The sequence below is a fragment of the Xenopus laevis genome, chromosome 7L (genome assembly GCF_017654675.1).
Source record: "Xenopus laevis strain J_2021 chromosome 7L, Xenopus_laevis_v10.1, whole genome shotgun sequence".
NCBI classification, from domain to species: domain Eukaryota; kingdom Metazoa; phylum Chordata; class Amphibia; order Anura; family Pipidae; genus Xenopus; species Xenopus laevis.
The window spans coordinates 81,607,529-81,621,174 of NC_054383.1; the positions used below are offsets into that span (position 1 = coordinate 81,607,529).

At 40.8% G+C, this 13,646-nt stretch overlaps 1 protein-coding gene across 4 annotated transcripts in view; it reads left to right on the forward strand.

The window, feature by feature from the left end:
- The first annotated feature begins 509 nt into the window (after positions 1-509).
- nectin1.L (nectin cell adhesion molecule 1 L homeolog) overlaps positions 510-13,646 on the forward strand; it is a 107,186-nt gene continuing 94,049 nt past the window's right edge. The window contains exon 1 of one of the 4 annotated variants that reach the window (XM_041569229.1): positions 510-1,375. In XM_041569229.1, coding sequence (XP_041425163.1) covers positions 1,282-1,375 — 94 coding nt within the window. In that variant the 5' untranslated portion in view covers positions 510-1,281. The remainder of the gene's footprint in view (positions 1,376-13,646) is intronic. The other 3 variants (XM_041569228.1, XM_041569230.1, XM_018224576.2) reach the window with 3 other exon arrangements.

Genomic DNA, 13,646 nt, shown 5'->3' on the forward strand with positions numbered 1-13,646 from the left:
AGTGATTACATTTACCAAAAAATTTGGAATCAAACATATATTGGAAAGTTGCTTCAATTTTTTTTCATTAGCCAAAATGTTATTTTTGGGTTTACATGTCCTTTAATTGCAATGCAATTCTGCAATACTTTTTTTTTTTTTGACCTGCAATACACATCACTTTTCAGAAGACTATGGCAGATAATAATGCTGAACAGGAACATGAAAAAAAAAAATTTTCTCCCATGTGACTAATTAAGGACAGACAGCCCCAGCAACTTCATCCCCCTCTCCCCACCATGGACTACTGGGAGTTGTAGTTCTGCCGTAGGTTTAGTACAGCGCTTGCTTTTCCTGAGCGATAGAGAAGTGCAGTATTTACACGAGCTGAGACCTCCGCTGCTGAAGCATCAATAAAAGTAGTGCCAAGGCAGCAGCGCATAAAAATCATTTGCTCCCTGGGGTGTACTGGGGCTCGGCCGGTCCCACCTCTGTCCCCTGAGAAGATCCAGGCGCGAGGGGAAGCGAATTGACTATATAAATCGTGTCTGTAGTTGCAGCGAGGGGACAAGTTTTAACACAGCAAATATTTCTCCCTATTGTTCAATATGAAATTCGCAGGGAGGGAAAGCAGCGCGTTAACTCTTCAAACGAGTCACACACCCAGGAAAGCTGAGCTTCTGCTGCTGCTGGGGTGCTGGGGATGGGAACGGAACATGTGGTAAAGGGACAGTTTAGTCAGGCAAGGAGTTAACGCGGCGAGAGATCGGCTCGGCTCCCAAGCCCCGCCCTCCTGCTTTCCATTCCCTGACATCATTCACAGGGAGAGAGGAGGGAGAGCCGGGAGCCTCTGCCTGAGACACAGAGGGACAGGCGGGTTGTGACACAGTAGAGTGAGGCAGGAAAGAGTGGAAAGTGGCCAAGCCACACACACACACACATCGGATCATCCACAGCGCAGACACACACACACACACACAGATAAACTGCAGCGCACTGTGCAAGGGAGGGAGCGGGACTCTTGTGCAAGGAAAGCGCTGAGCGCCAGGACATTCCTCTAACTCCACTTTGTCGGCTAGAAAGGCAGCAGCACATTCCCCCCTGAGACTACACGGATCAGACTACTGCCTTGTGTCGGGGGAGAGTTGCTGAGGAGATTGTGGGGTTTTTATCCCATCACTGAGTACAAACGTGTTGCTGGGGATCTGCCGCTCTGACTTGTCCCCCCCTACAAAGGACGAGGGGTGGGGAGTCCCTGTGAGGAGTTGCTCTCGTGTCCCCACTGGCACATCTGTGGATTTGATGCTTCTCCCGTGGATTATGGCTCCCAGGCGGAATGGCCGCTGCCTGTGCTGGCCTCTCACTATCAGCGTGTTCTTGGCATCAGTCTTCCAAGGTGAGGAAACATTCACTTGCAACTGGCACAACAGGGCTGTGCTGGCTAAGAAAAGCTTAGTGCTCTTTCAGTTCAGTCACTTGTTTCTGTTTCAGGGGCACCCACTCCAGATACTGTGCCATGCTAACTATCAGGCTGTCTCTATAGGCATATCTCTGGCCAGCCAGCAGTCTCTACAAGGATTCAGTCATTCATTCAGGGCTGGCCAGACAAGCCAAGTATCTAGTAGCCACAACAGAAAGATCTGTGATGTTCTTACAATGACACAGATTCAGCACCCTGGGCTACAGCAGCCTTATCAGGGAAGCAACTCCTACATCTGTAACTTTGTCTATATAGAAAGAGAGGGACATTACTGTATAAAATACAGGGCTGGAAGAGAGTTAAAGCAGCCCCATGGCAGTACTTGTATATACAGGAGGCTAATTGTATCACACATTGCTGACACTCAATGAGTTCCTCTAGGGATATCCTATAGCACCTGTTGGACACTGAACTCTGTAATTGCTTCATTGTGATGTAACAAAGACAATATTATAGGGCAAAGGGTCATTAGCGTAGAGTATCTCCCCAGGGACAGAGGACTCTGGTTCCCCTTTACCCCAAACATTCATTAAGCTTTTTCTATATAAACATGTGATAGAAAAGAAACAGTTGCGTGTTATTAAACGATCTTCTCATTTAAAATCTCGGAACCAAAAAATTCTACATTTTGAAAAGTATATTATCTGCTTGAAGTCGAGCTTTGAGCAGAGGTGTCAGGGTGAATGAGGGGCAGAGGAGTAACAAAAGCTTTTTTTTCATGGGGGCAATGGAGAGGCACATTATTGTGCTGCTTTGTGGGCTGGTAAATAAATCTGGAGGCAAAATTGAAGCTCTTTGTGAGCTGACCCCAGTGGGGGAAGGGAGGATACAATAGGCACTACCAGCCAATGTCTACTCCCCACCCATATAAAACAATTTCACATGGGCATAGACAGAGGAAGTGCTGGCATGGAGTGAATTTATAACGATGCAAGGGCAGAGAGTGAGAGCATTATATATTAGATAGAAAGCAGAATGAGGTTAATGCCATTTGGGTCCTGTTCTGCGGCCCCTAAAGATGCTTTGATCTGCAACCTTGCAGCAAACTTTAGTTCCACACTCTTTCAAGCGAAGAACAAAGCTATTTGATTAAAGAGACAGATCCCATTATGGAGAAGTGACGAGGCTCATGCTGCAGCGACTGAGATGCTGACATGAACTATAAAGGCTATTTATCATTTTAGTCGGGCTCCAGCATATCCCACAGCGCAGTCCAGCTGAGCTCTTCATGGGCTGATGTATATGCTACGCTCTGCAATTTGTTAAGGGTTTTGCCATCAGTAGTGGGATAATCATGCTGCTTATAAGTGGGGATAACTAGAGATCTGCTTATTAACTGAGGATGGAACAAGGAGCCTGAACAGTTGTGCTGGTACATAAAACTGATAAGAGTTTGTACTCCAGGGATATCAAGCCTCTCCCTTACAAATTTGTTGAACTATGACTTCCAGCACTGCCCAATAGCCAGGAAAGATGATGTCAGTTTTAGTTCAACAACATCTGGAAGGGGGAGATGGACTCATTTGGTATGTAAAGGGTAAAAATTAAATTTGGAAAAAGTTATGTTTTCGTTGCAGTTTGTCAGGGAAATAATTTTTAATTGATAGCTTTATTTTCCTTTTTACAATTTAGTGTACAGTTTCTGAAATCAACACAGTTTAGTAGATAAAATCCCTTTCTGTTTGGTATGCACATAGAAAACATGCTATATAGCAATATGATGTGTCAAGCATCAAAATGATTAGGGTACTTAGATTTTAGGAGCTGGTGAAAATGGGTTAGGCTGGATACTATAAAATATTTGATGATCTTGGGAAATGGGAATTTAGATGCAACAAACAGATGTGAGGCACTGAAGTAGAGGGGCAGGTAGCGCCAATGAATATTATGACTAAATGTGAATGCAGATGGGGGGTTTGGGATACCACACTGAGATGTGAAGACTTAGTGCAAAGGGATGGGTTAGTATAATTATGTAAGGAAGATTGAGGGCTATTAGAGACAGAAGGTTGTGGATATTACAGTGACATGTGAAGCACTGGGAGAGATGGACTGGAAAGATATGTGGAGATAGAAGGTGTTGTTACAGACTGAGCTATTAGCTTCTGTTACAGATTCATGGTTGGGAGATCAGTATGTTGAACACTAGTTAGAGGTGCCACTGGGCAGTGTATGTCAGATGAAAGGACAGAGATACATGAGTGAGATGTGATAAACATCGCTATAGACAGGTAGTTGAAGGCAGTTGAGGTATGTATAGTTGGGAAACTAGGGTAATTAACCTTGCTAAAGAACAGGGGCTGCTGGTACAATACTGTGTTGCAAGGTAATGCTCAGTGATAGCAATACTAATTTTCACATGATATGTGTGCAGAAGTAAAACCCTAATAGATAAGATGACACTGAACTGTTTCCTTGGATAGATCTAATTTCTGTGAGGAGTTGTGAAGGAAGTCTGTGGGAAGGTCTCCTTGGTATTATACTGGACTCAAATAAAAGCTTTTTTCAGCTCTTGACCTTGGCCAAGTCATTTCACGTCTTTGTACCTTGATTGTGTACATCTGATTGTAAGCTCCCTTTCTAAATCTGTGCACAGTGCTTTATAATACTGCATCCATTGCTGCTGTTAAAAATATCTGTTAAAGTATACAACATGGAATGCATTTTAAAACCACCTGACCCACCATTTTACTCCTTGCCCTCTGTGTGGGTTAAATTCCTTTACAGCAGGAATATGCAACATGTGGCTCCCAACCTGCAGGTGAACAACAACCCCAAGCATTCTGATGTTGGAGATACTGCAAGCTGTAGTTCAGCAACAGCTGAAGAGCTATAGGGTGCAAATCCCTGCCTTAAACGTTATACAGGGTTTTAGCTTGTCGGCTACAGAACTCTGACCAACCCCAATACCTCCTACTAGTAGCTCAGGGCAGCTTCAGCCCATGGGCTATAATGTATGTGATGCATACTGTACCAATGCTTTATAAAATTCCAATTTGCACTAATCTTTTCATAAAGTATATATGGTTATATTATACCCCCTTACCCCAGTGTTTTCCATCCTGATATGCCTCCATCCATTTGTTTGGATGACATAGTATTAGGTAAACAGTAGAAATCATCAAATAGAAGCAAACATTTAATGATGATTTCATTGACTACATTTTGCAATGGTTACAAAGTCACATACCTTTTCTAAAACATGATACTGGCCCAGCAGTTGATGCGTGAGCTCACAAATTATGTGGCCAGAAAAAGTTAATAAGAGATAACGTTATAGCAAAAAGGTCAAGCAAAAATACTGTGACAGCATGAAAATGGCAAGTGTAGCACATAGCCATGATAATGGGAGAGTGACCCCTAGGGGACATAACCAGAGCAGTGAAGATGATACTCAAATGCTGCCTGAACATAGATATTCTTTAGCAGCAACAGCATTTATCTTAGCTAAATTTTAATAGATTCTTGCAGCTCATATATTTTTAGCCAGCCTTAATAACCATTGAATATTACTAGGGAGTAAACATAATTCAGTTACTGCAGTAAATTTAAGCAGCAATCTCTCTATGCAAGCTCCTCAGGGCACATTCTTTTATGTTCGTCCAGTATATTTTGGATTCCCTGTGCCCGACTCTCAATATGTTTCTCAGAATAATAAATGACTCTTCGTATTGAGCACAACTATGTATTGTTAATCAAATGGACTCATAAATTATTGATGTAATTGCTTGCCATAGTATAACAATAAAATAAATGTGTAGTTGAGAAGGCTGAGAACAGGATATACAGCTGTCAGGACAAACATATCCAATCAACCCTGGCTGGTAAACTCCTTCCTTTAATTCCCCTAAGTCCGACAACACGTCTGTGTTTGTCTCTCTCCCTCTTTCTCTGTCTGTCTTTCCCCTCCGCAGCAACAAAGGCTTGTTCTCTGCATCTATACTGCAGTTTTTTGCTCCAATCACAAATTGTCTGGACCTGAGTTTATTAGCCACAGACACAAAGATGCCCCAATGCCCACGTGTGTTTGTTACATTATGGATTAAGCAAAAAACAAAAACAAATCTATGTACCAGAATTTGAGCACAAGTACTTGTCAATGGATATCAGTGAACTGGTAATGCTCTTTATGGATCATGGATTATCACACACACACATATATATATCTATATAGTAATATATATATATATATATATATATATATATATATATATATAGTATTATATTATTCCAATTGGTATAAAATAAAACTTAGAATAACAGCCAGTATAAAACCATGGCTATTCCCCAGAGAGAGAGCACTGGAAACAAAAGCTCAGTGTTAAACATGCTAATTCATAAGCAGAGGAGCATTGCTCAAGATGTACTTGCCAGTGGATCCGTATATGTATATAGTTATTAAAACATATCTGTTGCTTACTCCAAGTCATTGAGAGACAGGTGCAGAATTCAACATTACAGAATACCTTCCATAGCTGCGTCGCTTGACTGTAAAGCATATCATTCTTTAACATGTTTTTAAGACTGGGCTGTTGTTCAGTGAATGTATGGCTATATGAGAGCAGAACAGAAAGTAACTGTGGATATTACAACCCAGGCTTAGTAAATGGCACTCAATCTCACACCCAAGGAATTTAAAGTTAGTAGACAGAACATATTGATCATTTAACATACGAATAGCTTGTCACACAAAAACACCCTGCAGTTACAGACACAAACAGCAGGTTTCATTCTCAAAAACACACACCGGGCTGACAAAAACACTGGATTAGGCAGATGGAGTCTGGGTGAGGTTAGTGAATCCACATTGGGGATTACACTGTCTGAGGATCATTCCTGCTTTTCAGTGCTCATCCACAGTAAGGTGGTTGCAGCGAGAGAGTATGTATGGCTTCATGCAGAGAAACAACAACAGAGAAGATGTATATATCTTCTGACAGATAGCACTGCTGACAGGTATATTGTGCCAAGTCTGTGAAATCTCTTCTAATCAGATATCACACTTACCAAGAGCAAAGTTACAATACACAAATATCAACCAGAAAGTGGCAATACGCCAAAGAATAAGATATGCATCTGAAACGTGATAGGATTACATTTAGTGAAGAGATGTTCTGTTAAATGTGACACCAATCTGAACCTATGGAAGAAATCATCTGCAACAGTGTTGGGTTTAAATATCTGAGCTTCAAAACAATGTTTCCTGATCTAAGGAGCCCCCAGCTTTTCATATATTCACCTAGGAAAATAGCTGGAACAGTCTAGTATAGTTGCTCTCATGGGAAAGAATGTAACTGCAGTTAAACTGCTGATGCAAAGATGCTTGTATGATGTCATTAGTATAAGAAGCTGAAACCAGGAATCAGTAGGTGTTTGCTCTTGCCAACATCATTTCACAATGGCAGTGGCATTAAACATGCCTTGTGCATTACCTCTGTGTGTGTACTCCCCAAGAAAGCCTACAGTTGTCCCACAGTGTCATTTATAAACACTGGGCAAATTTGCATCTGGGCAGTAACCCATGGCAACCAATCAAATATTTGCTTTCATTGTCCAACCTGCAGCTGGTAGAAAAAAAGCCAGTAGCTGGTTGGTTGCTACGGGTTACTGCCCATGGGCAAATTTGCCCAGCGTTTATAAATGAGCCCCACTGTCTTGAAACAAGGTGAGGGTAGCTTCTGTGATTACAATTGGACTGTTTGCTGACTTTAAGTTGCAGCTCCTGTAGTCTGTGCCACTGCGTTGTTCTTCTGGAGACACTTGTCATAAGAATTACTGAATGTTGCTGTACTAACATCTATATGCCTCAGTTGAAAACTCTCAAAAAATCGCTACATTTTAAACTAAAGTAAGGAGACAAAATACCTCATATAATTGCAAGGCTAATTTGCTTAATCACATAGAGTTAAATTATGAAAATTATTTAGCCCAGGGTGGACATTTCCTTTCCTCGAGGCATAATGGCAGGCACCCGTCTGACAGCATAGGCAAGTATGATTGAATATGGAACTTTTGCAAATGAAATTTAAATTTTTACATTTTTTTTACAAATTTTTTTTGTAATTTTCCGTGCCCTTGCTACCTCAGGCAAGACCCTGACAGTTACTAAGAGTTAGACAGGTAACATTATGAAGAAATATGGCATAATAAACATCAATGCAAACAAAACTGTCTCAGTTGTGGTCTCAGAGGGCTACTTAAAACCTAAATTTTTCTGCAGAATTGTGCAAACATTTCAAGATAACCTCACAGAAATAAAACTCCCAAACAGTGGCGTAACTAGATATTACTGGGCCCTACAGCAAATAATTTTCCAGGCCCCCCAAATGCTTAGTGGTTGACTTGTTTTACCAATATTTATTGAAACTGTTTATGCATTAGGGCCTCATGGGGCCCCTATACCTCCTGGCCCCCCTACCGCAAGGCTCTGCTTCCTCTATACACCACTACTAGAAAACACAGAAGAATTTCAGTTAAGTTTCTATGGTCTCATTAGCACAAATAACTGTTCTGGTGCTTTTTTTGGATTATAAAATTATACCAATCATCGAGATTCTGGCATCCATTCTTGTTTCAAGGGGATGAGATGACATTGCAAATAGATATAGATATATAAAGCAGAAACTGTCAGCCTCATTTGAAAAAATGGAAATTGAAATTGTGTCCCAATATGGAGCACAATGAGTGTTTAGCAGCACTGCATTCATGAGGAATTGAAGGTAGACTGCACAAGGGCCTATCAAGCCCTTGTGACCCCCATTTGAAAGATGGAAGGAGTCAGAAGAAAAAGGCAAATAATTAAAAAAAAACTATAAAAAATAAATAATGAAGACCAGTTAAAAAGTTGCTTAGAATTGGCCATTCTGTAACTTATTAAAAGTTAACTTAAAGGTGAACCACCCCTTTAACTGCAGGACTTTCTAGTACAGGTATGGGATCTGTTGTCCGGAAGCCCATTATCCAGAAAGCTCCTAGTAGTTTTCTATTAGACTTAAAGTATGAAGATCCAAATTATGAAAATATCCATTATCTGGAAAGAACAAGATCCCGAGCATTCTGGATAACAGGTCCCATACCTGCTAGTGATGTGCCAAGGTGCAGATTGCATTAACGGAGTGACTAGGTGCAAGCGCTTTGTGCAAGAGGCTTTAAAGATCATAGTTTTGCAGGCCTTAACTCTCATACATTTTTACCTAGCCCTCATACAGTATTACAATAAGTCAAAATACAGGAAATTAAAGGCAACATTTACAAACAATTTTAAAAAATACTGAATCTTGAATTCTACACATATTCATGAAAAACAGCAGTCCATGTTACATGATTTGAGCAAGAACGTTTGCTGTTTATGAAATCTTTGAGGTTTGAGGAACCAGCAAATTAATACAGACTTAAAGAACTGGTGGGGAGGCCATAAGAGTTTGGAGCAGAACTAGCCATCCATCCTTTGTGAGCTACACTTCCCATTTCGAGGTAACAGTAAGTTGTAGTAAGCAACAGCTGTTCTCAGCTTTCTGGAAATGTTAATTAATCAATTATCTTCTAAGCTTTAAAAAAATCAAATAGGAAAATAACAAAGTTACTGCTGTTTTTAGGTTAATGGTACATGAAATGCATTTCATGGCCACTGTGTGCCAGAGGCTCACTATAGAGGCACTATATTTTCAAATAGCCCAGCTGACTTGCATTGCAAAAGTTACAGATGACTGCAGACAATTTGGCGCTGCTTTTTGTGGGAACTTAACATTTTAGAGCTCAATGTATGCAAAATTCAGCAATTATAACCACAAAAAATAAACTTGTATAATAGCAACAGAAATGTTAGAAAGTTTCTAGCAGCAGTAACAATTTTGGAGTCACTCATCTGGTTGTTTGGTTTTTGAACCACGTCTGCCTTAGATAAAGTTTTTCCAATTGGCCTGATGGAAACCAATTTTTGGAATGGTTAGTTGGAATGGACCATTGAAACCCCTGAATGATATTGTCAGACTCAGGACCCCTGTGGGGGGATAGATTAGGCAATACTGTTGGAAAATATGGGGACTGGAAGATGAGGCCTGTGGTTGCAGAATGAGGAATAAATTGTGTAGATTTGTGCAAATTTGTATAGGTTTATTTTTACAACTCTCCCTCTTTAAGCTAGGGCAAGGCAATATTAACAATGTGGATTCTGGGCAGGCCGATGCCCTGCTGCTTTCCTTGCCTTATCAATGATGGGTGGATTTTGGCACGAAATGCAAAATGTTGCATTTCGGCACAGAGATCAGCCGCATCCGAGTGGAAAAAACCGAGATTCGCCAATGTGTGGCCCTGGCCTTAAAAAGAAATATCATAATGAATATACCCACAGAATAAAAATCTACCCACACAGCCATCACAACAACACGAGCAAATAAGCATCTGATATATATGTTCATATTATTATGTGGAACAAAGATTCAGTTGGACTATGACACCATTTCCATTCTGCAGTTTGTCCTTTATCTTCTGATATTGATGAAATCTGCTGCTTGTGGAAACAAAGAGCAGGAAAATTACAATTACTGTGATTAGGTCCTGTCTCATTCCATGGTGTCACAGCGCCCAACTCTGATTAAACAGCACATTGGGGAGGGCTGTGGAATTGTGCCGTCTATAGCTAAATGAATTATGTATCTGCCACAGAGTTTTCTGCAGCTCTGAGCACTGATGTACCAGACAGAGGCATAGAATGGCCAAGATCAGTGACAGGTTTCCCTGTCTGCTATAAAGACAGCTTTGTTTGGATTGCACAGTGTGGGTCCTTCAAGGTGAAATGAGACGTGAGGTATAGAGGGCTGCTAGACCTTGTCTGCTACAAGTTTGTGCCAGTTTTTAGAAACTTGGACAGGGCATGCTAAGCATTTCTAATTGGATTGTAAAGCATGTGTGCCATAGAGAGGCACCCTGTAGCATCATTATATATTTGGGTGTGTGCCGCATCTGCTGTATCTTTATTAGCTGTGGGAAAAGTGGGGATGTGGTGAATATCAAGCTGCTAGGGGAGGAGGGACAGGGTGAAAATATTGGAATTGAAAGACATGTTGCCTTACTTAATGTTCATTTAAATTCCCCTCAACGCATAACAGTTATTAGCTGGTGATTATGCTGTTCAGCAATTTTTCTATATTATAAAAATTACACTGAAAATGTTCCCCAGGCCTTTCTAGTTTCTTCGCCATAGAGTCTTTGTCATTAAATTAATCCTCATGAAGCAACATGATTGGCCCCCACACATATAATTTATTATTTTTTAATAGAAATAACCTATTGGCTTTCTAACACTGCAGCATGGAACAGAGATTTGCTTAAATTGTATGTTTTTAATTGTATTTTTGAGTGCCATTGCTTCATTGCCCTGCTTACTCAGCTCTATTCCAGCTTTTTCTTCCTGTGTTTGCGTGTATTTCCTCCAGGCTGCGTGAATGTGATGTAATGGGACATATGTTGCTGATTAAAAGTACGAGCCGCTAGAACCTACTGTGTTGTCCGGTAAATGTAAGCTTTTATTCAAAGCCTTAAACTGTTAGAAGGTCCGGCAGCACGCTTTTACATACAGATGATATGCAGTTCAAGTTCCAGAGTTCTAGAATCCTACTGAGAGGGAATGCTTCAGCCATGCATAAAGGCTGGCCCTGTTTAATTCCAGCTCATTGATCCCTATTAAACTGGCACCTCTGTGTATGGTAATCAACATCAAGCCAACTCATTTTTATCTAGTTAAAGAGAGAAATGAGGGCACTGCCAAACAGTTCAATCATGCCCATCTCCACATTCTCAAAGGGTGCAGTTTAATGAAATTCGCAATATATAAAACATCTTTTGAAAGTAGTTAGATGGATTGAACAACAAACAGCTTTAACATGCATAGTAAATAGTGCATGTTTGATTCCTTATATTAGTTTCATCACAGGTATCGTAGGCCTTAGCTTAGTTTTCATTGAGTTGGTCTATATCCAGAGGTAGAGTATTAAGTGCAGTACAGTATGTATGATTCTCTGTTATATATGGGGCTATTTATTTTGGCTGTGATTTCATATTCCCCTATGATTCCCTCAGAATCCTCAAGTTTAATGATGAGCAAACTTGCTGTGTTTCAATTCATGTAGAAGTTTCTGGAACTGGAAATTACGATAAGCACATTGAGAGTAGGGTTGCCACCTGTCTGGCTTTGATCCAGACAGCCTAGTATTTTGAAGGGCTGCCGGGTCAAAACTTGCTGCCCGGTTTTCCAAATAAGGAAAACCGGGCAGGATTCCCTTGATTGACATGGCGGTCGGCCAATCGCCGGCTCATAGCCCTGCCCCCTGACATCACAACAACTCCCACCTACGTCATGGCCCATCCACTGATGTCATGGCCTGCCCCCCTGCCCAGTTTCAGCCATATAGAAAGATGGCTACCCTAATTGAGAGTCAGAAGGCATTATCTGCATTAGCATATACTGTACATTGCCCTAGGTTGTTAAAGGGCTTGTTTACCTTTGAGTTAACTTTTAGTATGATGTAAAGAAAGATATTCTGAGACAAATTTCATTTGGTTTTAATTAATTAAATTTTTTATGTTTTTTGCATTATTTGGCGTTATATTCAGCAGCTCTCCAGTTTGCAAATTCAGCAATCGGGTTGCTTGGATCCAAATTACCCTAGCAACCATGCATTGAATAGAAAAAGAGACTTGACTATGAATAGGAGAGAGCCTGAACAGAAAGATGAGTAATAAAAAGTGGCAATACTAATAAATGTGTAACTTTACAGAGCATTTGTTTTTTAGATGGGGTCACTGACCCCCATTTGAAAGCTGGAGGGTGAACCACCCATTTAAGGCTAGGGCCACACGGGAAGATTCAGGGAGATTGGTCGCCTGGCGACTAATCGCTGCGTCTTTGAGGCGACCAATCTCCCTGAATGGCTTGCTGGTATCTCGTACCCGCTAGCGCTAAAGTCGCCTGCGCCTATTCACACGCGGTGATACGTTTTTCAAAGTCGCTCGAAATTGCCTCACGAGGCAATTTCGAGCGACTTTGAAAAACGTATCGCAGCGTGTGAATAGGCGCAGGCGACTTTAGCGCTAGCGGGTGCAAGATAACAGCAAGCCATTCAGGGAGATTAGACGCGGCGATTAGTCGCCAGGCGACTAATCTCCCTGAAATCTTCCCGTGTGGCCTAGCCCTAAAGAGACTGCTTTCCACTGTGCTACAATTGTTCTTGGTCCCTGCCAGTGTAACACATAATACACTGAGATGCAATGCTGCTTGGTGCAGCACATGAGTATGCTGAATACAACATACATAAACGTTAGCTAATTTACTAACATAGTTATTTGCTCCAGTGCAGTTGCCCATTCCAACCAATCAACAATTATTACTGATTTGCAAGTTACAAAATGAAAGGACACATCTGACTGGTTGTTGTGGGAAACTGCAATAGTATAGTGTAGCATCTCAGTTAGTGAACCAGCCCACTAGTCTGGTGGTTTATGCCACAACTGAGCATCTGTGCAAAACAATATGGACAAGCTCACAATATATTTTTTGTTTTAGCTGTGTGTTGGTAGCCCAAAAAGGCAATACACATCTGATTTATCAGTTGTTGGGTTAGATATAGTTTATAGGGCAGATTTATTAAAATGAGCGATCAGAACTCACCACAAAAAAACTCACACAGATTCTATTGATTCCTATAGGATTTTTAGAAGTGAATTTATGATATATTTATTGATAAATACCCTTCTAAAAATCCCATAGGAATCAATAGAAAGTGAGCAAGTTTTTCTGAACACACATTTTATTAAATCTGCCCTTAAAGGAAAACTATACCCCCAAAATGAACACTTAAGCAACAGATAGTTCATATCATATTAAGTGGCATATTAAAGAATCTTACCAAACTGGAATATATATTTAAGTAAATATTGCCCTTTTACATCTCTTGCCTTGATCCACCATTTCGTGATGGTCTCTGTACTGTCTCAGAGATCACCTGACCAGAAATACTTCAACTCTAACTGTAACAGGAAGAAGTGTGGAAGCAAAAGACACAACTCTGTCTGTTAATTGGCTCATGTGACCTAACATGTATGGTTTGTTGGTATGTTTGTGTGCACCGTGAATCCTACGATCCCAGGGGGCGGCCCTTATTTTTTAAAATGGCAATTTTCTATTTATGAT